Raw genomic sequence first — 27,817 nt, 5'->3', positions numbered from 1 at the left:
TTTTTCAACCTCCCTAGGGGCCGCAAAAACATTCGAAAAATTGGCCGGTTGGAAAAAATAAATGCATGTCATTTACTGCCCTTAGGGGCTCAAACAGCCACAGGCACATTCGAAAACGCTCTGAAGGCCTGTCGGTACATATTAGGCATATCCGTGCTCGTACTGTGACAAGCAATACTTTTGCATATGCTTCACCAAGTAACATTTCTGTACAAAGGCGAAGCTGACTTTCGGGAACCGGCATTATGCAACACATCGTGCTTTCCAAGCTTCTAAGTCAACCGCGTGGACCACAGAGGCGGAGTCCATGCCATTGCTGACAGCAGCAAATTTTTTCAATAAAAAAACACGGCACCCAACGGCAAGGAGCTGCATAGCGAATGTCGAAGCAGCAAGGCCTAGCGTTGCCACAGTGGTGGCTACGGCTGCCAGCGGATCTGCGTGCTAGAGCACCGGTTCGAGGTGGCGAGGTAATCAAAATGGCAGCGGTGGCGGCTTGATTAATGCCGTTTCGTACCTGCAGTCACGGCAAAATGTCCGGAAAACTGGATGGCAAAGAGTTCTTGCATCCGAAATTTCAGACGTTCTGATATGTTGACTCTATAGGGTATATGGTGGTGCTGCGAAGCCATCCAAATTATCGCGAATCCGGGAAGTTGGTCGTTGACTCTACATTGGCAACTCCTCCAGCCGACGACAGGGCATCAAAGACAATTAATTATGATTAATGTACGTTACTCGAGCCAGCATTACCGCGACTTTCGACCCTTTCAATAAAATTACAGCTAATTTTCCCTGATAGAGGCACAAATTCCTCGAGCTTTCCCTGAGTTTTTCCAGACTACTCCAAATCCCTGAGAATTCCCGGTTTTCCCGGTTGATAGACACCCCGACTCTGTTTGAAATCTCAAGCTTCAACAATAATAGAGAAATGGTTACTGAACCTACGGTGGGCAATAGCAAAATACAGCTCTGGTTCTGGTGGCGTAAATAAAGGCAGAAAATGCACAAATGAAGAGACGCTATATTTTCTGGCAATGAATTTCTCTCAAATTCGATGGTTTGTTAACATGAATCATGGGTCTTAAGGGCTGACAATAAACACAAGAAAGGTAAGAATAATGAGCTTGGTAGCATCAGCCACCACCCTGTCTCAAAGGGGATGCTCATAATATCCACCCATTGGTAAGATTTCAAAGCAGTGTATCAAGCTACAGTGTAGAGAGATGTGCACGGACGCCTGCATTCATCACATGCACTACACTGAAACTGCTTGTGCCATGCAGAAACGAGACTTCATTTACAATGCTGGCCTTCTGTGTCAACTCAGGAAAGATGAAACTTTGCTCAAGAAAAGAGGCACTTGCCAAGTGCTTCACGTGCACACGCCTCTCCTTGTTCATCTCCATTTTGGGTGATGCTAGCAAAACCAGCTGATATAATGAAACTGGACAAAGGCGAAGATACTGCACAGCTTCAATAGCACCGGGAGTAAATAGAGACTTTTAGTGTGTCCGGTATTCTGGCAAATGCAAGCTCACTGGGCCTTTTACCAGATGGCTGGAGCCATAAACGTGAGCAGCCGGAGCGGTGCAGAGCCCAACCAGACAAACGCACAGCTAATATTGCAGTAAGGCAGTGTAATTAGTGTAATAATCAGTGTAAGGCAGCAGCGTAATAGTGTTACCGCAGAAAATTTACACCAGCACTGAAGTAGAATGCACTTGTTGACTGTAATAATAGCTCTCTGTCTGGTTGAGCATCGTGCCACCACATAGCACCACCTCGCCAGCCACTCACGTTTATGCTTTCGCTCATCCGGTACTCCGCCCAAACCGCCCACATTTGCGAGAATATTAAGACACGCTCAACCTCTCTAATGTCACCAGCTAAGTTGTGAGTGTTATGTTTTTCTGGGAAAAATTAATTATTGATGTTTAAAAAGCTTTGGGTTGTATAGTTGGGTGTCACTAGCTTTTTTCTTTTTTTTTCAATATCATTCTATAACATGTGCATTCTCGCTGGCAGGAAACAAATGATACGTAGTTCATTGCTGTTGCCATAGCTCCATTTTCCAACCTATTTCATGGCGTTCACTGTTCCTTATACTATTACTGAGTTTGTGTGCTAGTGTGTTCTGCATATATGTGAGTATGTGAGTGTCCTTTTCTTATTCTCTTTCATCCCTCATCTATTACACCTGAAGTCTCATGTCAAACCTGTTGCTAAACTAACCTCTCCAGTTATTATTAAAGGGACACTAAAGTAAAATATTAAGCTGAGTTAGATCAACATATTATTAACCGGAAAGCGTTAAGGGCCCCGTGTCGCAAAAAATCCGGCATCGGCATAGGGTGTTCGATGTTGTTTTGGCAAAAAGAATTTCGAAACATGCATACCCAAACATGCAGGCCCTCCACGTAGTGCAAGGAAGCTAGTGAACTAATTGAATTTCTCAAAGTAAAATACGTCAGAAAAATCGCAAAGTACAACTTACACACAATCTACAGACATGATAGATCGGAATGTAATTTGAATACATGAGAAAATATAATTCTGCTATGCAGAAACTAAAAAAAAGAACGCAAGCCCCCTTTCCATCATTTTTACCATCCATAGAGCGGCCATGGTCTCTGAGATTTGCACGCACCGGCATGCACAAATCTCAAAGGCCATAAAGCAGCACGTCCGGTTCCCTGCAACACCTCCAGATGGCGCTTGCCTCCACCACATTGTGGCCACATTTCTACCAGAAAGCTCACCCTTGTGCATAGCGTTCACCACCAGCGTTCCCCGTAAACATTACTGTTACATAAGTTGCAGTTACTAGGAAGTGAGAAGCAGTCAGGAATCTTTTAATGCTATCGTGTTCCATTCTTAAAGACAAAGCTCAAGTGTCCTGCAAATTTTTTATCTAGAAAACTATCAATTTTCTGTGTACCAATATATACCACTTTGTTGCAGAGAAAATTTCCACCAAAGGTCCCGCTGCTGCTCTAAATTTGAATTGCCCATGCCAACACAGATGAGTTGACGTAATCCTTACATGACCTGTCTCTCTCCCACTCTGTGAATCAACCAGCGCTGACGTCACATGAGAGGCGTCTTAGTTCAAGATAGGTGGTGCCACTTCGAATTTCCATTTCCATAATTCTCTTGCTTACAAGAGCTCTGTTCTCGCTATAAACAAGGAATTCGTTATTACAGAAGCCCAATATTTCAATCTAGCTTGACTCAATATCTTTCTTTACCTTAGGTTCTTTCTAAACTTTCTGTCTTGTACGCATTTTGTGCCATGCTGGTTTATGTATATGCTTTTCTTGCGATTCATTCTCAGAATATGCAAGTTTTGTAGACAGTGGGTAGGCTATGTACTGTGAATAAAGTGGTGGTAAATGTTCCAGATGGTATGGTTTGAGACTGGCAATTTTTGATGATGCAGCACCAGGCTCCTGGCCAGCCAAGCGCTGAAGACCGAAAATGCAAAATATGATATCTTTCTGTTCCACACTGTATAATATTCTATACAATGTCATGAGTGCAGGAAGTACAAACAAGCTTTTAATTTTTTTTTCCTTCAAACCACATTTTCCAAGGAACATGCAATCCTATAAGCAGAAAATCTACAAAGCGTTGTATAAGGAATCTAGATAAAAATTTTTGGAAGCAAACAAACCAACTATAAAATCGTCCTTTATGTACCTTTAGCACGTGTGTAAGAGCCCATGTTGCAGTAATAATTCCATAAGGGAGCTGCTACAAGCAGTTATTATATTGCGTCTCACAATAATGTCGTCTGTACACCTTCTATGGCTTAGGCAGTGCTGCGAGTGCCTTCTGTTATACTGAAATGCGTATATTGCTTCTTTTTCCAGTGACAGTTTTTTATCTGCTAACCAGTTTCAATGTTGTCACTCGGCGCAAGACGTGGCTTCACAGATCAAAACTTTCTCAAATGTAGTTGTCAATTCAATAGCAAAAGAAACTTTAATCAGATTCATCCCACGAAGCACTAGTGGTGTGCATTTTGGAATGTACACAAGCACCAACGACTACGCTTAAAAATTTATGATGAGTCATGCATAAATCGCCGACATGCCCTTGACCCGTGGATCAGATTCTGACGATTGATGACTGCGAATTCCACTGTCACTGTGCTTGAGTGTTAGTATACTTCTTTTTCTGCACACAAGTTCACTCAATAAAGAGTTAGTTTTGTTACTTGAAGCATCACCGCTGTCTGGTCCTTGTGACAATACAGTACAGTCATTAGAAGTACAGTGCCGTCTGTGGGCACGAACAAGGAAGCCCAATAAGCTTGGCTTCTGAAAGCCATGTGTTGGCACAGTTTTTCCAGATATTCAGTGAATCTGAGTTACTCCTTCTTTCTGGTAACTCTATTTAAGAATAAGGGCCAAAGAGTGTGAAAGAGGACAAAGCAAGTAACAATGTCATAACTAATGACATTTCTTACTTACAATGACACATTTAGCTCTCCAAAATGACTGCTCTAAGAGTCTTTTTTCCCCGGGAGCCATTACAGAATGAAATAGCCCTTCTGGTGATGCTGCGACTCGAGGATCATGTTGTCATTTGAAAAAATACTTTTAATAACTTCTTTTCTGATGTTCTCTTGCATTGTTAAGATGATACAAGAGTGCTTGGGAGGCACAAATCTTTAGATGAGAATAAAATAAGCATATAGTGCAGCATATGCTAGCCGCTCATGCTTTTTGCTACAGCTAGAGTTCAGTGTTTCCAGTTCTTATTTTATATTAGTATGACCTAATCTAAAAAAAAAAAATGTTTGCAGTGATATACATCTTCTTTCTTGCTTTCTTTTTATTTTCTGGGTGCACATATACGCGAATATTTCTTTGGGAAAAGCACATTTCTACAGTATTTCTAGTTTGGGTGATAGGTAATGGCCTGCCTGTGCATTTCCCGATTGGTGTAAGATTACCGAAGGGCCAAACGATGCAAAGACACTGGGGTTCAGCTGCTGCTGTCATGTGATGAGTGCCACTATGGTACATACTATTGGCCATTCAGCTCAGTAAACCCTCTCAAAATCTGATGGCAAGTGTTGCTAAACAGTAGTGCATATATGGAGCATGCTGAACTCTCATAATATGAGCATAATAAACACAATAAGAAGTTCGGATGTAAAGTCAAATCATCATGCTTTCACATTACTATGCTCATCCTACACCAAACCACGCATTACAGACTTGACCAAACAACTTTGCTTCCGAACTTGCTTTGGCCTTTTCAGCAATGACTCCCCAGGCGCACAGTATACTGTGCAATAAATATGGTATGCTTCCCTAATATTTTATCAAGAAGATCTCTTTAGAAAAGCTACTGTGAAACTAATTTCTTTAATATCTAGATCTTTGTTGGAAATTTGGAATCAAATCATACCAGCAGCTTTGTCATAGGTAGCGGTCCATTATAAGTAGAACTGGCGTGCAATTAGCATATACATTGCATAACATGGACAATTGTGGCCCTCTTAGACACTCAAGGCAAACATTAAACCACGCTAAAATAAGAGATTAGTGCTTCAAAATGTAAAAACTGTTACTTTTAAGAAGAACAGGGCTTATGCAAGCGAGAAAAATGACAAATTTATAGAGACAGAATTTTTGCACCACAGTGACAGCATATTACCAGCTTCTGTGGCCTATTTAGTGTGGCCTATTCTACTGGATTTTTTTTTTTTTTTCAGTTGTGCTTCTAGATGTAGTTTTTCCACACCGCTTCGTGAGCACAAATCGGCGGTACTGTGGCACTCTCTGTGCTGCTTCTCGACTCACAAAGGGAGGCAGCACACTGCAGGGCATGGCCTCTAAGACCACTGGCATGCTTGACATACATGTTTACATATTACCACTACTTTTCTCTAGAGACCCGCTCTTTCCAGGATTCATACGATCTTCTGTTAAGACTTTTTTACAGACTATCAGTCATCTCTTGGATCAAAACAAATGCTGAGAGATGTTTAGGATCCTAATCTCTTACTTCAGCTAAACCTAACATTTCCCTTAGGTGCCCCAATTTGGCTGTATTAACATGCAAATAGCTTTGTAATTATCCTGACAAAAATGGCAGCTTTCAAACACAGGTGACAGTGAGCAGGTAAATAAAATAAAAATATGTGCTTCACCACTAAAGACTCGGTAAAAATAAAAGGTTCAATGAACAGATCCCATAAAACTGCTAGGCTTTTGAATGTGGAGTTAAGTTTGTTCTTTTCTTACAAACCAAAACATCAACTGCTTTATTTGTTCTCAGTCAGGAACACTGTTCCTAGAAAGCAGCCTTTGGAGCCAATTTACATGTCATGCCTACAACACACAAACTACACTGGCATACAGTTGAACCTTGTTTTAACGAAACAAAAGATAACGAAACAATAAATATAAATGAACAAAACAAAACTCGTCTTACAAGCCTCATAAAAATACATGCACTCATTACAACATAATAAAATGGCCCTATCAGTGGTAATGCTTGAGCACTTTCGATTTTCGTATTAAGAAAATCAGGCATAATTAAATTAGTTTTTATCTGGTGACCTAGCTTTTGCTTTTGTTAAAGAGGCTATTTTGTTGACGTGAAGGCTTACAGGCATTTTATTAGTCATTATTTTATTTGCGTGAGCGGATAATAGTATCAAAAGTAAACATTCAGCAGATACTTGCCTGGTTGGGGACAACTGGATTAAAGAGAAGGAAACCCCAACCGAAATCTATTTTCAAAACCTTACGTTTCGGAGTCCGACCGGCTCCTTCTTCAGGGGTGAAATAGTGCGAGGCGTAACATTGCTTATATGCTTTTTGTCGCTTTGACAGGCGCACAGATATTTTTTGTAGACCTTGAGCATAAATGGCAGTAAGTGTTCCTGATAAATGATTGATGTTATCCGGCATCTTCTGGATGTGCCAGGATTCCAAAAGGAGCTGCTGCTGGTGGTTCTTTTCTCTCTCCAAGATGACAGTGCCGTCGGGGCTAATCCGGTGATCAAAAAGCTTGCAGTGCTCTGCCAAAGCACTGCATTGTCTGTTTAAGTGGCAAAGGTCATTCTTGTGTTGGCGATTCTTTTCTAGAAAGGTTTTAGTCTCGCCAATATACAATGTAGCGCACTCGGTGCAGGTAATTTTGTACGCAATGCCCCGCACCTTTTCGACAGGAACGTTGTCTTTTGGACGAGAGAGGAGGCTACTGATTGCAGAGAGAGGCCTGTGAGCGCCGTAAACCCCTGCCCCTTGCAGCACACGAGCTAATGACTCGTTGATGCCTTATGATATCATATGGTATCGAGACATGGCACCGTTGTCTGTGTGGTATGGCAGCCACAATCTACTTTTTATTCTCGTTTCGTCGGCAGAGGGTGTGGTGAATGCCTTTGTGTAACCATTCATCCCAAGGTCACCAATTACAGCGTCCTTTTCTTCCTTCTGAAAGGTGCAGAGACGAGCAAATTCTTTTGGCTCCCTAAGGAAAACTTGTGGCAGGTAGGGTGATTAGAATTAAAGCGAATATATCATCCTTGGAGAGAGAGAACAACCACCGGCGGTGGCTCCTTTTCAAATCTTGGCCTATCCAGAAGACATAGAGTAACATCAATCATTCTTCAGGAACACTTCCCACCGTTTACACTCAAGGTATGCGAAAAGTGTCGGCGCGCCTGTCAAAGCACCTGTAAAAGCTCCTGTAGAAGCACTAAAAATGCACATAAGCACTGCTATGCGTAAAGTCATCTCACCCCTGTAGAAGAAGCTGGTTGGGCTTTGAAATATCGGGTTTTCAAAAAATATTTCTTGGTTGTAGTTTTCCTTCTATTCAATGTGGTTAATAGTGTTTTTTGTGTTCAGCGTTGAAGAAATGTGAGTGTCTGAAGAAATGTATTTTCTTAGTTCCGCCGCTCGAAGGTTGAGATTTTGAGAGAGTTCTGCACAACTCCGTCGACTATTGACTTAACAGCTGTTGAAAGTTTCTGTGTAGCAGTGCCTACTTCACCATTCAGCAAAATAAAAAAAAAAAAAAAAAAAAAAAAGAAGAAGGAAAAAAAAAACTTAGTTTGATGGTGTTCAAAATGCCCTTGTGACACCAGTTTAAATTAAGGTACCGCACTACAACCAAGCGTACTTGGCTGTAGCACATTTTTTAGCATGCCATATCAATCTTGAAGAATGGATCTTTTTTTTGGTTAAATGCAAATTTCAGAGCATACATTCAGCTGTAATTTTAGCTACTTTTTCGCTTTGAAGCAGAAACTCAGGCAAATCCCCCCCCCCCCCCCGAAGAATGATAATTTTGTTCGAGGTAAACAACAACAGGCCATTCCACGCACTACATTCATTCCAAACGACGCTGGATGCTGATAAGCTCTCATTCTATAGCTATTTCAAAGCTCCCACATATTATCTACAATGTTATTCGGTATGTTGCATTTTGTGTCTTGCACTACTCCTCACCAAAGTCGCATGGACTCCCTTCCCACTCACTACACATACAATGCACAACCTATATTGGAGTCTGTACGCTGGTGGTTCTGGCCTTTTCTGTCCAAATGCCAAGTCTAATAGATGAATCCCCACTGCTTCCATTAAAAAGCAGGATGGATAATATTGCGGGCATGTTGTTGACGACAATGAAGAATGGGCAGTGAACTTGTGTGCACTATTGCCAAGTGGCTTCAGATACGTGACAATAAAAAAATGCAGTGAGACGCTGCATACTTGCACATCTGACATATCAATGAAATCGAAGACACTGGATGCTGTAGGCCAGCTGCAGTGCTTTTTTGGTTCACATGGAAATGGTGACGATGGCCATGGCCATGCACATGTACAGCGACAGTGGCAGGGCATTTTGTTTGCAGAAAGAGTTGTTGCAAAATCCCAGCCAATTTTTTTTTTGTGTGTGTGACTGCTGTTGCGAAGAATAACAGATGTGCTGTGAATTCAGCGATTACTCCAGCTCTTGCACTCCAACATGCATCTTCATGTTTCGCTGTCCGTCCTATATATGTCTGCCAGGTTTTCAAAAGTGGCACTGGCTTACCTCTTGTGAGCTACAGTTCTCGCAACAGCCATGGTTGCGTATAGGTATATTACAAGGTAGTGGTTGTAACAACAAAATCTTGGTGCCTCATTATCTTTGTTATAACAAGGTTCAACTGTACACCCTTCACTAAAAATTAATGCACTTGTTGATTGATTTGACATAGACAGTTGACAACACTTTGTTGCCATTAGTTATTGCTGAAAGCAAAGGGTACCTTTCCATTCCATCATCCCAGCCTTGCAGTTTATAAATCGCGCTACCACATAGTAAAGCTTTAAGATGCCATTTACCAGTAGCTAACACTACTACGGTCAAACCCACTTATGATAAACTACAGGATGCATGCAAATTAGTTGGATATATCCAGCATTTAAGTATATTCCTACTCATGCGAACCAAATTCTTGGTGACTGTGAAGAAGGAATTCCTTATACATGAATTTGTAACAAAACAACAGTTAATCGAAAATTCCCAAGTGGACAAAGAAGACAAACATATTCATTGTAGCAGTATCGTTGCTGGCTAAGTTGACTCCCGTATTATTCTTGTCATATAGCATCCTGCTTCTGCTCTTTCTTTATTTAAAAGACAGATGGCACCACCCCTGAATATAACTTCTTGATATTAATAGTAGAGTTACGACCCTGAATATAACTTCTTGATATCGATAGTAGAGTTACGAAAACACTTAATGCTGCCATCTGTAGGCGGGTGGTACAACTTCACAACAAATCGAATTATACTTTCTGATGCTGCATCACTTTCTGTTTCCTTGTCCACTTACACTGCTCCAGTAATGAATAGGTCATACTGCTCCGAAACCACGACTGAACAAGAAATGTGCCTGCAACTTGCAATCAAGTATTTTTGGTGTGGGTTATGTGCATGAAAATATGGCATATTACACTGACAACACACTCGAAAAGTTCCGGTGGTTAGATGTACAACACAATTTTCTATATACACGATCATTATAACCGGTTTTCACTGAAGGACTCAAGTCGGCATGACGAGCACATCACCGGTGTGCCGCATACCATATGTTATCTTCGCTTCAGCACTGCGTCGCAATGGACCCACTGTCAAAAGCTACCAAAGGGGTGTGCGTCCATGCACTCATTCTAACACAAAATCAGAAGAAAAAAAAAACAGGAACAAGGCACACACCTTCGAAGTGGTTTCACACCCGACGTAATGTGTGGAAGCAGCGAAAATGGGATCTTGGGAAACCGGGGCACGTTTTTCTGGAAATGGTCAACGTGTTAAAGTAAACATTCTGTAAAACAAGTCAACAAGTGGTGGCCTGCATACTTTTGATCTACTATCACAACATTTTCTTTTCCTTTTCGCAGTCTCTTTTTTAAGTAGCCCCATTACTTGTTTCAATGATAACAAAACTGTCTAATATAAGCAATGGATAGGCGAACAATATTGCCAAACAACTGGAGTTAAGACACCTAAAGCGTTAATTGCCATTCTCAGGTATGAGCACTTTACAGCTTTCTCGGCAATTTATTTCCACACAAAATCTAAACAATACTACCGAGAAACGAATTTCAAAGATATCAACAAAAGAACAGTGCTTCAGCCACTGCTACCACAGTGCACTGCATTGAGTAAATTCACTTTTGAAGTGTGCACCTACAGAGAACGCCTTCACTTTGATTAGGTTCCAGCACCTAGGAATGGGTGCCGTGCCATAGGGCAGTACTCTTCTGTTCTTCCATGTGCACAAAAATAAAATTGGTAGATTATGTGGCGGGACTCACAGACACCACAACATCGTGCACCCACGATGGAATGGTCTCATTAATCAGCAGCTCCTCCGCATCACGTCCGGCATCCCCCACTAGGAACCTGAGCAGCGTTCGGCCTCCAACCTCGCTGCAAGAGAAAATGCACCGTGATTCAAGCTATGCTTTCTCAAAAAGAGCCTGCAGGACAGGCTTGAACATTTTCATTGAGCAACTGCACTGGGGTTGAGCATCTTGTCACAAGCGTCTAAGATCAAATGTCTATTGCTCACGAGGAGCTCGAAAATGGAGCATAAATGCTAATAAGCCCATTCTCATAGGTGGCAGCACCAAACATCTTGGTCAGTGCCTGGTGACAATACTGATCAGCCTGTTGATATCTACAGCAGTGGTGCGTTGTGGTTCATTTAAGGAACCTGTTAAGTCTGGTGAAGGCAATGCAGAAAAGGCTAGTCGATCAAGATGTCTGCAGAAGACTACCAACAGCCAAGGTGCTTAACGCACTACAACTACATGGGCACTGGGTCTCATAGGTAATGATTAAAGAGATCTGGCAAACTGTTTCCCTCCACTCACTGTAACATTCGCTACAAAGTAAAACAGCAATGCCCAATACGCTTTGATGAAAAATTTGCTGCTGACTTGACTGGTTGAAAACACTGACCTGAAAGTCACTGGTGTATGATCTGGCATGCTGAAATACATGTTGCCAGGTTTCTGCCTGTCGCCGCCATTCATGGTAGGGGCAACAACAGTGCCTGCACAATGATAGCAGCTCAGTTACTGGGCAAACAAATATCTTAAAAACGTACCTTTAGAAACATGGCTATCAATACAATACAATACAATACAATACAATACAATCTCGACAATATGAAGCTCTAAGGACTGTGGAAAGATTCATATCACTTGAAATTCGTATCATCCAAGAACTAAAAAAAAAGTAGCAAAATAAAGGGGGGACATGGCAATGAAATGGTTGACTTACTCAAAATTTCAGATTAAAAAATTTTTTTCCTGCAATCCCAAGCCCTTCCTTTATCTCATGGCAAAATATCTGAAAAGAATACACTGCAGAATATAAGAAAATCATACTTCTTTAATGTCCTGTCTTCGAAATCGGGACAAAATTGGGCTTTGAGAGGTGCTATCGCATCGCTGATCACACAACCACAGCTTTCCGCTGACGCAGAGACTCACATAGCTGCAGCACTTTATTTCTCCATGGAGAAATAAAATTAACAAAAGTGAGTGTGAAAAGGCAAAACTATGTCACAATTTGTTATGGCAGTCATGTCGCGCACAGGGTGCATTCTTTTTGGCTAATGTGAATTTGAATCACTAATACGTTTGTTTCACACACAGTTTGACAGTAGCGAGCTGTGCACATTGCATTTTCTGAGGCCAAAATTTGAATATCTGCCCAATTACCTCAGGTTTGTTTCGTTGCTGCATCCTAGATGTTGCCTGATGGTGATAAGGACATGATGTGTGCAAGATAGGAGAATCTATTTTACTTGTGGCAGTGAAGCTACTTCCCATCCTGTGATATGACGATTGCAGAGGTAGAAAAGTTTTGAATTGTCTTTGAGTGAGGAAGACGACGAAAGGCGTGGAATACAGAGATAAGGCTGCTCATGAAAGCGAATGCCGCCGATCTTGCTGATGTGGCAAGACTGGGTCGCATGTAATTGCCAGCTTTTGACGAAGTTGCATGATACTGTGCAAAGTAAAGGATTTTTTTTTCTTATGAGAAGAAAAGTGGGAGGAGCAGAGGAGTCATGCACTGGTCAAGTCAAGGTGAAGTGACGTAGGTTGTCCTGGCAAAAGGAATACAACTGGCAACACCCAGTGTCTGGCGCTACCAGCACTGCGGCCTCCTCACCAGCTCTGCCAGGTATCGCAGGTCGGCTCATTTTTGTTTGCATCATGTTTGTATCATCTGTCATGGCACGAAAAGTGGTTCTTAACACTGAAAATTTTGTACGTTGCAAGGTAATGGACTTGGCTCGGGACTTTGGAAAATTCGTATTGTCCCAAAATTCATATGAGGCATTATCGTATCAACGAGATTCTACTGTACAGAAATGCATGTCACAGTCTACCATGCACACGTGTCATGCAGCATTACTCTGTAGCTCATCTCTGTAAAAATATGCAACTATTTCAATGTAAATATTCTCCCATTTTAGCAAGGCTTGAACCACCATAATATACCTATGCACAGAAAGTATAGATTCTGGTTGATACCATATTTGATAACAGAGTGCCAAAGGTGCAGTAAGGCTACTGGGTTGCAATCGTGGATGTTTTATGGAAGACAGAGTTTGCCAAACATAGCATTTGCTGGCCTGAACCTACACATTTTCATGCCAGTTAGCACACGAGCAACTAATACCCCGTAGTTTGCGAGTACTGTACTATGCATGTCGCTGTAGCTAGTGATAGCCAATGAATAAAAATTCAAGAATTCCGGCCTTGTTGTAGCAGGCAGCAAATATAAGTACCCTCACTGGCTTCACTCGATCAATGTTTTTCAGAGCTGTAATCACTTGCACTTGAAGCCAATAACTGTCTTAAGTGCAATAATGACCTCAATAATGGCTGAACCAGTGAAAGAGACACACCATTCTCAGGTCGTTCTGGAGGCAGGTAGGATGGGGGCCAGTGCTCAAGCAACGCCTGAAGTACTAGAGCTCCAAGGTTGACTGGTTCCAAGCATAAGTGTTGGGAAAAGAAGAAAAGCAGTACATAGGAAAAATACAAGACATCAACCAGTTGCAAATTCTTGCAAGCACAAAACTCAGATACATTTTTACAATTTCCAAAGCTTACAGTATATAAAAAACAAAATGAAAAAGCATGGACAGTTGGGAAAGTTGGTACGGTAACATATTCTTGGTTTATAGTGCGAAGGAACACAGACTAGAAGCAGACAGGAAGAGCGCTAACTGTCAACTAAATCTTTATTGAAAAGATCAACATATATAAGTGATTGCACTCATACCACTTGCTCTTAGCGCTCATCCTGTCTGCTTCTAGTCTTCCTCTGTGTCCTTTCCCACTACAAACCAAGAATATAAAAAACAAGAACTGGCAGTGATGTGATAAGCAATGAAACCACATCAAAGAGACGTTAACTAATATAAGACATAGATTTCCTGGAGTATAAGTAGGGCCCTTCGTTTTTTAGGCTTTATTTTTTTGAAATTCGGCGGGTAAAATTGAGTGCTATTTCTTAAGAGGGAAACCGAGGAGAAATTGGGGGTTTTGTTGTCTGACTGCCAAGAGTTCGTTTTTTCTAACTTTTACTAACAAATAACACAAATGGTCTCCTTCTGGGCACAAGCGCTCTATTTAAACAAGTGAACTTATTCACCAGAACATGTATTTACAGAGAGACCAGCTCATACACTATGTGATGGATGCATTTTTCAGAAATCCTCGTTATCAGGAATTATTCACACATATGAAAGAAACCATAATACTGACAAAAACAACAAATAAAGACGGACTTGGTGATCCTTCTTTTTTGTTCTCTGCACTTTTTTTTTAACAAATAAAGAATAAGTATAAATAGCACAGAAGATATGATGTTTTTTCCTCATCTTACAAGCCTTCAATTGATGTACATTATCATATGAATTGGGAGCATTTCTGTATCCTTTCTAGACCTTTCGGGCCAGCAGTCCTTGTCTGTGATTGTGCTGTTTTTACTGGTTCCCAACCCAATATAAGACCTTGCAAAAAACATTGATGGACTCCCAATTAGATGAAATTGAGAGGATGTTTGCCCAACTACGTCACATTCAAAGAAGGATGTTCTTTGAATGTGATGTAGTTGGGCAAACGTCCTCTCAATATCAGTCACTTTGCAATGCAGAGCAACGTCAGCACTGTGTCAATTCGCTTCCCAGTGCATTGCCACCATTTACATGTGTGCGATGTACATGAAATCAATGGGACTACCAGAAAAAGCAACAAGCTTTCATTCACTGATGACAGGCACTGAATATACTGTACTATACATTTATATGTGCGTGTTATCGATTGTGTGTGAAGCAAAAAATGAGGCATAAACCATACTCATATATCAATAATATTAATATTATAAGCCCTTGCTCACAAAAAGTGGGCGGTATTCATAGTTTTGCAACACCTGTATTTCTTATTATCCTGTATGAATGAGAAACTTCAGTAAGAAATGGGGTTTGAACCAATATTCATAAATTTTGTTCTGGGTGCGAAAATTGGGAATTGCCGGATTTTTAGACAAAAAATGAAGAACCCTATGCATTAATTACATAATAAATTAATAATAATAATAATAATAATAATAATAATAATAATAATAATAATAATAATAATAATAATAATAATAAAAGAAAGCTTGTCAGTCTCTTACAGCTGTAATGTGACTTAAAGGGCTGCTTTCTTTTTTGCTTTTCTCAAGTAGCTTCCAAAACACTGTACGACAGTACTGAGTCTCCATGGAAGTCAATGCCATCATACATAGCTCTAGGCTCAACGTGCAAGCAATGCGCAATGCGATGGTGGCGGTAGCGTTAACGGCTGCCTGAATGGCCTTCGAGATTGTGGGCACAATAAAGATATCTTGAAGCCCATGCGCAGTTACCAAAAAAAGAAGAAAAAAAAGAAGCAAAGAAAAAATGTGTGACATCAGTGACACTCATCATCTGTACGCTGTGCCAAATGTGATTGTTCTTTCGATTACCGAATGCACCAGTGTTTATCTGGTGCACGGGTGATCCAGTGTGGAGTGCGGTGTGCTGCAATGTGCACCCTGCAAAGACTCACAAAGTTTTTACAGCAAAAGTGAAGCTGTCCCCTGTTGGGCATGCAGCCAAGAACGAGAACTCAGCTGCAACACTTCTACAAAAAAAAAAAAAAAAAAAAAAGCAGAAGATGAAATAGACGAGCAGTGCTGCCACATTGTCAAACTTTTGCACAATGCACCAGGGGACAATGCCTACGGCTTAGATTAAAAGACAAAATTTATCACCTGTGTTCATGCAGAGTGCTTTTTCTTGTTTATCGCATTGCACTGGTGCATGTAACGAAAGAGTCTCGCAGGATACAGTCGAGCCCCTCTACAACAACCACATCTACAACGAAATGATCTGTATAACAAAGGAATAAGTCTGTCCTGGTTTTATTGTGAGCGGTGCTGTGTGTGACCTTTACAATGAAGTGACATGTATGGAGAATTATTTTGGATGCCCCAGGCATTTCGTTATAAAGAAGAGTGTAAGATTGTGCTTGCTGCTAAAACATGCTTTAAAGTTTGGTTAACAGTGCAAGGACACCAGAGGGGACAGAAGAGAGAACAGAGCGTTGCGCTCTGTTCTCTCTTCTGTATCCTCTGGTGTCCTTGTGCTGTTAACCATTATAACAGCATTTGACTTAATAAACAGTTAATCATTATAACAGCGTTCGACTGTACACACTGACAAGTATAGATGTGCACAGGGCTTTACATTAGGACAGGCTAAACTGTAATACATATTTAAAGGTATAATAATATCATAAAGTTTACAATAACATTTTACAATCCCAGACCTGCAAGCCCCACACGGTCAGCCTGGTTGCTAAATGACAAAGAAGCTAAGCGGACGCATCACCACGCTCTGCTCAATAGGCCTAGTAGTGGAGCAGAAGTGACATTCTACTTCCTTATGCTGGCAGAAGTGTTTTGCACACATGCACTAACATTCTCACCGAAAGGCCAGCTGCACGCAAATTGTGCGAATGCATCGGTCTAAGTCGAACAGGCTGTAAATGCACAGCTAGAAATCCCCATTAACAGTAGCCCAATTCTTTCATGAAAATACAGTCAAGCATTAATTACCAGAGAGGCACCATGCCAGAAAGGTGCTCATTCCAGAACTAGAGTTCTACCACCCAAGCTCTGGTCACCCAACACTCACTTTTGGGGTCAGGACCTTCAGGAGGGCCCAAGCCAGCTTCCTTGGTGGAAACCCAAGCGGTAAAGCAGTCTGGGTCATCCAAGTGGAGGCACAACATCTGGTGAGAGAACAAATAAAATTCAGTTCCACATGAATCTTTTGTCAACAAATCCAGTGAAATGTTGGCAGTTATATTTAGCAGTGGTGCCTGAGCATACAGGTATCCACAATCCAGAATGTAAAGAAAAATGAGGCCAAACAAAAGCCCTTTCCATTTCAGACAGAGAAGAAGCAGGCATATATAATACAACACAGTGTACTCACGCCCATTTTGAGGTCAACAGAAAACCAGTTGGGAACAAAGACCATCTTGAACCGCTTCTTCACCTCTGACTCGAAGTCAGCCATACCGAGATCTTCTACTTTACAGGCCTGTTGAGAGCAGCAATAACATAAATAAAAGAAATTCAACTTTTAAATGAGAACAGTGACAGCTAAACTTTATCTGTCATGAACATTATAAAAAGCATCAGCATCGAAAAAATGACCCTAACTGTGGTAAATGCTCATGATAAGTGCACACTCAGCATTTCACGGTTATCCTTCAGTTTGCATTGCTACCGACTATTTGTGCACTGCACGTGGCCTGCGTGATGTGGGGCTGACATCTGTTACATCACAACTCTGCTCATAAGGGACTGGCTCTTCAAACAAAAAACATACTGCAGGCTTACCTTAAAATTTTCCAGCTGTTTTCACAGGCTACATCGGTGTAGTTACTGTATTACATTGCAGACAATGTCACCCACATGTTCTAAGCACCATGCATTGTCCAAATATGGTGTGGCCCTCTTTAAGCAACATCACAATGATGCTGAAAGACACCAGCTCAAAGGTCCCACTGGATCATCATAAAAACACTAAACAGTGCATAGATGGGATTCCGCTGCTGTAATCATGACAACAAAGTCCATAATTCCATTTCCCTATATATATATATATATATATATATATATATATATATATATATATATATATATATATATATATATATATATATATATATATATATATATAATATTTGGGGTTTTACATGCCAAAACCACTTTCTGATTATGAGGCACGCCATAGTGGAGGACTCCGGAAATTTTGACCACCTGGGGTTCTTAAACGTGCACCTAAATCTAAGCACACGGGTGTTTTCGCATTTCGCCCCCATCGAAATGCGGCCGCCGTGGCCGGGATTCGATCCCGCGACCTCGTGCTCATATATATATATATATATATATATATATATATATATATATATATATATATATATATAGACTGCCAAAATGATGAACAGGACACAGGCTAATGTCGCTAAGATATTAAAACCACAATTGTGCTATTTAATGCACAAGCAGTTGGACCCTTGTGTCTTCTGAACAAGAAACCAATCCACAGCAACCCAGAAACATTGCTCAAGCAAGTTGCTCATAGTATTTTCAGCCATTCGCTACCCTTTCCTGAAAAGTTTTTGTCGGGCGTCAGACTATGATGTTTATAAAATTGTTGTCCATGGGCCTCAATGTCGTGCAGGACAGTGGCTACTTCGTCACATGCTATCGACAAGCAGCAGCTATCATAAGGAATCTCAGCAAGGAAGTTGTAATTATTTATATGAGTGTAGTTCTTAACAGTGATCCAATTAAAATACAAAACACTAAAAAGAGACCGGACTGGACTAAATTTGACAACAGCAGCCTTACTCCCAAGAGTACACCAATCATACAATGCAAATAACATCTACTTGCCGTCACAAACCTAAATAAGAATATAACATTAAAGCTTCTTTTCAAGCTGGAAGTGTAGATTTATTAGCCCTTTATATGTCGATGATGAGTTGACTTGTCATGACAAGGATTGCACTACATTTTACTTTTGACACAAATAACTAATACACAATGTATTTTACTATTTTTTTTCAACAAGAGCAGTAGAAGTGTTATAGGCATTCATGGTACCATATTTTGCCATATAGAAATATGGCAATATATATGCAGGTTAGAAAATTAATTTTTCATAAATTGTCTGAAACTTTTAATGGCAGTTAATGGGTTAAAATGTGTCCCTTCATGGAAGGTCCGTGATAGCTAAAAGCTTGAGAACCACTGCTGCAAACACAACAAAAAAAGTGCACTTTTGAAATTTCTGTCAAATTCATAACAAGCAGGTAGCTTCTGCAGAACTTACATGGAGGACATCCCACACTGCTACGTTGCCAGCTGTGTCCTTGGTGATGACATAGCGCTTGTCATTGAGGACTGCATAATGCCTGATGCTGGGATTGCCTGTGTGGGAGGCAGAGTGTGATCACCTGCGCACTCTGTGGCTGACAGATCTTCACTATCACGTGCAAGCTTTGTTTGATCTTATACAGCAGTACTGCTTTATGTCTATGCATTCAAAGAAAACATTGACAAAAAGAAAAAGAAGAAATAATACTTTGTACTGTAGTAGTGCAGAACAATACTTTGCAGGTATACCACATATTTCAAGACAAACTTCAAAATGAAAACCCCAAAAGTGTATGTGCAATAGAGATAAAGAATCTATTCCCTTGGCAACATGTTTTTCATACTGGCAGACATCAGAATTGCCTGATAATTAGTAAGTGAAAACTTTATTCTAAATGTCCGGCAATTTGGGCGTGGTGGGGCCATAAGCACCCCAGCCTAGGTGACAGCCTATCAGAAACAATTTTTTTTGTATGACTCACTAATGATCACTTACTTGTAATATAATGAAATTCCGATAATTCGAACTCTCTTAATTCGAACTTATGGATAATTCGAACCGCTCTCTTGGTTCTGGACAATTCCTATGTATGTAAATAGAGAAGGACTTCCACGAATTTGAACTCCAAAATCCATGCCACCGGTTATTTCAAACAAAATTTCTCACTTCAATAGACCACTTTTCAGACAAACCCGTTCCAAAGACGAAGGTTAGATGTCTTGATAGCTACGGTTGTGTGCCCAAGAGTGACACTCGGGAGGTCTGTCAAGACTGAATTGGAGCAAGCAGAGTGGTGAGGGTCCTCCTTTCCCATACGACTTAAAAGCAGCAGGAATGCTCACATTACCTCGCACTCACCCCCCCCCCCCCCCCCCCTCAAAGTGAACTTATCTGTCCAAATTCACCATGTCTAGGCATGCACACAGTAGTGTTGTACCCATGAACTCCAACCAAGGATTTTCGATTGTTCTGTGGCACACCACAGGATGCCACTAGCTGTTCTGACTTCCCAATTTTCCGTCATGAAATTATGATGGAAAATTATACATAATATAGTTTTTAAATATTTTTGGGGTTTTTTTATTATTACCTCCCTTTCCCCCAGCCGATACATATTGAGACTCTGCAATATTAAATTACCTCATTATATTCAATAGCTAACTAAATTATTGATTCACAACAATTTTCTAAACACTTCCAAATCATAGATCTTAATTGCTGCTACCATACAATTGCATAGTGTTCTTAATTAGTGGACAGAGCTACATAACATTTCACTCTTGCCTTTAATGCTGGCCTGTGGTTTCTGGTTGAGAGGCACCAGTATGTCGGTGTCATAGTCGTCCAGCTGGGAGCACCGGTTGTTCACAGGCTGCGTTCGACACCCAAGGCGGTGTTAGGAAATGAAAAACATGCACATGCATGAAGGGTGCAAAATTAGTTTTTTATTCTAAACACACCTTTTTCTCCGCAAAATTATCAAAACATTCTAGTGATAGCAATTACAGACTAAACAAAGCTAATTATTGCTATATTGCAAATTTACAATGACAAACTGACATCATGAAGGTTAATACAAAAGGTGTTCAAAAGCCCATAAGAACAAAGTTTAAAAATATCCACCCAGTGACCATACCATGCTGGCCGTGCACAAAGGCAAAATAGCCACTAGACTTCTCTTAAATAACCTTAGTGAAACTGTAAAGCAGAGCAGGAGGCCTCACAAGAGCACCAAGAACAAAATTTCACAAGGACACAGCCAGCAATAGGCCTATTTAAGTATCTATACATAACTATAGCAATATGACAAGAGGCTCCCAGATTCGAAATACACTTCACTGTGCACCAATAAAGTGCATTTTGTGGAGGAAAGCCTACACTAGCCAATTAAAAAGAACATATATTGATGTTTTGGCACCTGTACAGCTGCTGAAATGTCAAATATATGGTTATTTTGAATTGGCGAGTGTATGCTTTCTTCTACTATAACCTTCCCTAGCGAGACAATTTTTCATCAAACCCTTGAGTATAAAGTACACTTTACTTCAGTACTTCCAATGCACTGGCACTGCCCAGCTTCATTATGATACCTTCTTGTGCACAGAGATTTAATGCTGACCTTTTATGATGATATTCACGGATATGTCACATGCCCGAATGTTTCAATAATGGTCAAGCAGATGACAACAATGTCAAAAGTAGAGTGTCCACTACCCACTGAACCAATTCTCCTGCGTTGCCATGGTATTTTGTCAGATTTTGGAACACCTCAATGCATGCCAACATTCCTATGTGGCTCACACACCTATGTAGCTTATCTGTCTAGAACCAGCTCGGTGATAAGAAATTACACACTATTTTCGCACTCAACTCAAACGTAATGACCAACACTGACATTTTTAGCATAAAATGGTAGCTTTTGTCACTGCTTAACACTGCAGCTATATTTTTTGATAGCCATCTTCATCAGCAGAGAACGGTGGTAGCCACACGTATACGACATATATAACGACGTGCTGTGCGGAGATGGGGTTGGCACATAAAAAGCTTGCACATACCCAGTTTCTGACGGTAGAATCAGTAGTGGCAACCCACAAGGATGATGTGTCACTCGAGAGCGTCATCTGTTGAGTAAAGCAGCAGAGAAGAACAGTGTCTAACAGTTTTTTACCAACAAAAGAACAAACTTTCATAAATAAGTCAAATGGAATTGAAGAAAGTCAATTCTTTACAAAGAAGCCAGAGGCCACCACAATCATTGCACAGTTAGTTCGTACTCGAGATGAAACTAGTGCAGCGCCAAATGTCTCTGTATGAAGACGATGAAACATTCTTTAAATGAAATCATTAATATAGTGAAATAATTGCGATTCTCCTTGAAATTTCCATAGAAATACACAAGTAGTACTTACAATCCTGTTTTAACAGACCAATATCCTCCTACAAATATTGTTAAACCTTGATATAATGAAGCACCTAACTTTTTATAACTTGTCCATAGAACACCATGTATGTTTTTTGAACCTCCATATAATGAAGAGTGTTTATACACAACCATGTCAATATAACAAAATTCAACTGCTGCCATGAAGGAATACAGAGACAATAAATGGAAACTTCCACAGATGCAGATAACCAAATGGTTGAATTAGAAGTGGCTGCTTCCAAATGCCCCCCTCGAATTGTGCACATGACCGGAGCAGTGTCATGTTCCGTATAAAGTCCAAGTGTGATAACATCCTATAGTGCTCAGCACGCTGTATGCTTTAGGTGCGAGTGAAAGTGAGTGAGGGTGAGCCAAGAAGGATGGTGGCTTGATGAGCGCTGTCTTCCCGCACAAGCAAAGGGAAAGGGAGCAAGCTCACGGTAGCGCGATCAAGTGTGAGCGAGGGCGGAAGGAGACGTGGTGGTGAAGGGCAAGTGGCACCAGATTGCATCAGACATGCACCAGATTGGCGCATGTCTCTTTTTCTAGTGTGGCCGTGGCTGTGCATGGCTGTCAGCATGGCTCAGCATGTACGCAGCCCATGCACCCTGTTTTAGAGGTAATCTACCAAGTGTGCAAATACTGGGCGACCTGAGATGATGTGGTATCAAAGCACTGTCTTCTCCCACATTTAGTGCTGGAGGTTGCATAATCTCGAGTTTCGGGAACATGTTGAAGCGAGAGGCAGACGAAGCATTCACTGCCCATTGCCAGCGCTTTCAGGATAGTGTCATCCCAGTGCAGGTGACATTCGGCCGCGGAGGTGGAGTGGACACAAAAGTGTGGCTTTCTTCGCTTTGTTCCGCCAATGTGAAGATATCGTCGACAACATGGCACGAAACCGTATCTTTTGTCGCCAACTCTCAAATTCAACACAATGATATTTTCTCATTCAATTTTGCTTTTTCTGATTGCCCGATAATTCGGAAAATCTTGCGGCCGTTCAGTGTGACAAAAATAGATCGGCAACAAATTTAGGTACAGAAAAGCAAACTGACGATTTTATCAACTTTATATTAATGTTTATCAGTAGCATACATGCCAACCTTGGGACCTATAAATTCAGGAGATTCGCTGAGCAAGGGGGTAGGAGTATGGGATAAACTGATGAAAAAAACCAGTCATTATGCTTTGCATATTAGACCTCTTTGAATCTTGCACACTCCTCAACGCATGTTTCAATCTGCAGTGAAATGAGTTAGGACTAGACTGCCTACCTACAAATGGCTTGGATTTCAATCTGACTTCAGCATACTACCAAGCTCAAAATTGCAGTTATGATGAGGCTGTTACGAAGGTGCTTTATTTAAAAAATTTTTTTTCATGGTGGTACTGGAGCAGTTTTCGGGAGATTGATGGCCGTGCCCATACAATCAGGATTGGTCAGAATTTGGGAGTCTCCCGGACAAATTGGGAGAGTTGGCAGGTATGTTGCATATATATATATACATATATATATATACATTAAAAATATTTTTTAGCTCGGAATAAAATTGATCGATCATTTTCAGCAGTTTGGGGCAAAATATTTGCGTGCACTTGTACTATTAAGAGAAACAACCAGTTTAAACCGGTTCACAAATTTGTTTTGCCTTTTCTTTAAAAACCTTTACCCATTTTAAAACTGTGCTACTTACGCAATTCCTAATGTGCGTTGTGCAAGCTTGGCATATACAGTAGGCATCTGCTAATTCTACCTTGATGGAACCGACGAAATTGATAGAACTATCTGGCAGGTTGAATTAACAAGATGCAGAAAGAATGTCAAAATACACCGCTGATTCATTTGGCAGTACTTGCCCGATTCTAAAAGAATCCCGAATCTAATGCATGCCTGCTTTTTGTGTGTCCACAGCAGAAAACTAATGTAAAAATGATATTAAAGCTGCTAAACAAAGCAGAAATCTAATGCGCACCCAATATTTTAGCAATTTAAATAGGGAGGAGTCTACTATGTGTTGTGCAATGGTGGCCAATTTCCTAAAGTCAGGCTTAGGCACACATGTTTTTGAAGGGCCCATAACCTGGTTTGTCTGTTTAAAAAAACAAACAAGAGTAGCATATACATGATGCACTGACAATTGTGTTTGCAAGTTATTGTGAAGCTGCGAGCAGTGGCAATGACTGAAATTTCAAACCAAAGGCCGTGCGCCCTTTTCTCTTTATGAAGCCTGCGCCCAGCCAGAAAGTCATGGTCAAAAGCACAAATGCCTCTTTGTAGTGCATGTTTTGCCACTCACCATGAGTAATCATGCAATGCAGAAGGCACAACACCGGAAGAAAAAAAAAAGGAAGAGAAGAAAGAAAAGGAGGCGGGGCCTGATGCTGCGGTATGTCCTTTGGTTCCGTTGGCAGTGATGCTCGCCTCCTGGCGGCATGGTAACAGGACAGTTAAAATTTCTTCTGTCTCCTTCAATAATAAACCACTTGAAAAATTATTTCGGTAGAATCCTCCTTAGATGGTGTTTTATAGCTTCTAATGCAAATAAAAATTTGCAATGAGGCCCGGTGAAGGGTACTTTAAAGTCAGCATCGCCGCAATACAGCCATGTGATGCGGAAAAGCATACAAATGCAGCGAATGTGGTTTTAATTTTCTTATCCAATTTCATTGCACAGGCAATCCTCGGGCCAATCTTATTGCAAAATATACGCAGTTTCACCCGAAAGGCAAAGCATCGATTGCGATAGCAACTTAGTAAACAGTTATACGAAGTAAGGATAGTAGTTTTATCGGCCTTACAAACTCGAAAAACATTCACTTACTAACTGAATTAAGGAGCATGGTTTCAGCGCGCACAGGCAAACATGAACACATCACACTCTATGACCGCGGACACTCTCTGTCCAAACGCTGGAGTGAGAAAGTGCAGCATTGGCAGTGAGCAAAGTTACCTTCATGCTGTCTATCGCTTCAACGCAAACAGCAACAAGAAAACAGCACAAACAAGGAAGGGTATGAGCCATCTGCAGATCCCTTGTAGGGTACAACGCACGCGACCGCATACTGCCACACAAAGTATGTATTGCTGGTGGAGTAAAAGCCCCCTCCCTCCCTCTCTCCCACGATGTCTCCCCACTTTCCTCCCTTTTGCCCACGAGATTGAGCCACGATCGTCAGTTCCCCTTACGCCCGGTCGCGAAACACGCAGTTGCTGCCGAAGCCCAACACCACCCTCCCACCCATTCCCCCCCGGCCTTTCACGTGGTAGAACACTGCATGTTTGCTCTTCGGCTTCCTCCCTCACGTGCGCCAGATTGAGCCGCGATCGTTGGCTCCTCTCACGTGCTTTCACTCGCCCATACAGCATATGGCGCGTGGTGATGGTATTATCACCCTTGTACTTTACATGGAACAACACGCCAATGGCAGAAATGCGCCTGGAGTGTCCATATAATTTCTGTCGCAACAAAAACACAAAGGCGCACATTATTGTCAAGTAAATGCTGAAATTGGACACTGCGAGCTACCGTTACTGCTTGAAAATCTTCCTAGGGTAGGCTGAAAGTGTTTTCGACTGGAGATGATGTATGTTCACTGTCCTCTGAAGCTCCTAAGACATTCTGCCACTAATCGGGTCACTACTGGGGTCACCACATAGGAGTGAGGCACATGTAAGCTGACTGGTCAAGTTTGATTTGTCCGGCAAATGGCAATTTAGGATTGAAATAACGAACATTTTGGCACATACAAATACATGGGCACTGGCCAGAACCTTTGGTCAGGATCAAATTAAAAAAAAAAGGAATTAACCAGAGTCAAATTAATGGAAGCCTACTGTAATCAATGTTTCTATTTAGTGTTCCATGCATTCGCACTTCATCAATTACCTTGAGGACTGGTGCAGTCTCCTCACAGACAAGTGCACGATTGTCGGGGTTCCTCAGGTCAGTCATAAATATTTTGCGATCCCGGCCACCAGAGAACACTGTCGTGAAGCTTTCATTCACCTGTCAAAGAAAGTACAGCAACCATGTCGGTATCTAAAATATTAGCACAGAAAACACACAAATCTGCCTGCAGAAAAGGTTCTGTTGGAGAAAGGAAATGTCAAGATTGTAAATTAAGCTAAACAGAATTCATCAGAGAAAACATCAGTTAAGAACAGAATTAGTGAAAGATTCAAAATGGAAATAAAAAGTAGAACTTATACTGGTTAATTCATAGTCCATGTGAAAAACTACATTGCAGGTGCTTTCATTTCAGCTATCTCTTTAAGCCAGTAATTATGTAAGTAAAACTCTCAAAAAGTAATGCTGCACTGCTCTCAATGTGCTGACTGTAGCATAGGCTGCAGCTTTCTCTCGCAAAACTTTCTTCTCTTACTGTCAGCTTCATGAAGTAGTACAAGTACAAATTTCATTTAGAAGGTTTTGAGGAAATGGATCAGTCAAGTTGCCCAGTACACCTGGACAAGGTAACAATACTAAGAACATTCAGAAATGACAAAACAAATGATCGAAGCTTCTTATGATAAGGCAGCAGCCACACTACGCTCACAAGAATATGCTAATCGCCCAAAAACATTACAAACAGTGGCAACTCACCTGCAGTGCCCAGACACCTTCGTCGTGAACTCGTATTGTGGCCACGCACCTCTGCTGTCCCAGCGACCATAGCCGAATCGTCCCATCTGAGCTACCAGAAAGACACTGCAAAGTATACCAAGTTGGGTATATATATAGGTGTTGTATAAAAAACAGAAAATTTGTCATTTATCACAAAATCCTAAATGCAAACTAGACATTTTGCTGTTAAACGAGTCATACTAACAAAAAACACCTGTTTAATTTGGCATTAAAGAAGCTTAGAAATAAAAGAAAATGGTCAGCCTATTAGCAAGGCTTGAACAGTGAAAGTGCAGGTAAATAAAATTCAAGTCAAGTTGCTAAGACAGTAGGCAATTTTTTAGACTAGGGCAACCAAGCTTAGGACGTCCATAACACAAACTGTCTGGCACAGCAAGACTACAGCTGTAAGTGTGGGATTTCGAGATTCCTACCATTATCAATTCAAACAACCTGCTTCATAGCCAAAACAATCCATTACATTTTTGGCTAGACTGGCACCTCTCTTGCTGGCTATCCATACGTCAAAACCAGCGAGTTAGTTCCCGTCCGACTTGTTTACACATTGTAGTTCTTAGTGACCACCTTAAAGGAGCAATAGATAGAAAAAGAATTTGACCTGCACAGTAAATTTGATTTTACCCTTTTGGATACCAGAAACGCCACTCTTACTATGAGAAGCAGCCTGATAAACCATAAAGAGGCATAAACGAAAGACGTGTGGCAAAGCTGCCTTGAAGTTTTCGCACTAACTTGCCATGATGTCATGAATTTTGACAGTGCCTGCTAGTGCCTCATTAACTGTTTGTCTGTAAGAATGGACTACATTGTATTCTGAGTCAATGCCCAAACTTAACAAGTTTCAGAAACTTATACTGAAGCAAAATGGCCTAAATATTGAAAAGAAGAAAGAAAGGAAAAATAAATATTTTATTCATCACATCATAGTGATATACCAGCACTGAGCTTACGGCACAAGAACTTGAGAAGTGAAAGTTAGCTCTTATTTTCTTCTCTTGTAATCTACTTCCTAACCAATTCATAGTTTTCAAGGAAAACTGATTTCGTGTTTGTCTTTAGTGTTCCTTTAACAGAAAAAATATAGAATAATACGGGACTATAACAGAGCTGATACAAGTTCAATAATAGCTGAGTTAGAATTATCTACAGAAGGCTATATCAGCAACTTCGACAAACATTCCATAGAAGAAAACTGGACGATGTATA

At 40.9% G+C, this 27,817-nt stretch overlaps 1 protein-coding gene across 2 annotated transcripts in view; it reads right to left on the bottom strand.

The window, feature by feature from the left end:
• The window catches only part of LOC142579272 (WD repeat-containing protein 48), a 71,249-nt gene that overhangs the window by 17,709 nt on the left and 25,723 nt on the right, over positions 1-27,817 (bottom strand). For both annotated transcript variants that reach the window (XM_075689310.1, XM_075689309.1), the window contains exons 7-17: positions 26,570-26,674; positions 25,853-25,972; positions 21,595-21,660; positions 20,321-20,408; positions 18,992-19,089; positions 17,081-17,188; positions 16,778-16,874; positions 13,457-13,537; positions 11,494-11,587; positions 10,845-10,959; positions 10,243-10,319 (exon numbers count right to left, since the gene is read on the bottom strand). In XM_075689310.1, the coding sequence (XP_075545425.1) occupies positions 10,243-10,319; positions 10,845-10,959; positions 11,494-11,587; positions 13,457-13,537; positions 16,778-16,874; positions 17,081-17,188; positions 18,992-19,089; positions 20,321-20,408; positions 21,595-21,660; positions 25,853-25,972; positions 26,570-26,674 (1,049 nt within the window). The remainder of the gene's footprint in view (positions 1-10,242; positions 10,320-10,844; positions 10,960-11,493; positions 11,588-13,456; positions 13,538-16,777; positions 16,875-17,080; positions 17,189-18,991; positions 19,090-20,320; positions 20,409-21,594; positions 21,661-25,852; positions 25,973-26,569; positions 26,675-27,817) is intronic.

The sequence above is a fragment of the Dermacentor variabilis genome, chromosome 4, assembly GCF_050947875.1.
Source record: "Dermacentor variabilis isolate Ectoservices chromosome 4, ASM5094787v1, whole genome shotgun sequence".
In the NCBI taxonomy this organism is placed as follows: domain Eukaryota; kingdom Metazoa; phylum Arthropoda; class Arachnida; order Ixodida; family Ixodidae; genus Dermacentor; species Dermacentor variabilis.
This window is presented reverse-complemented; position numbering and strand designations above follow the sequence as displayed.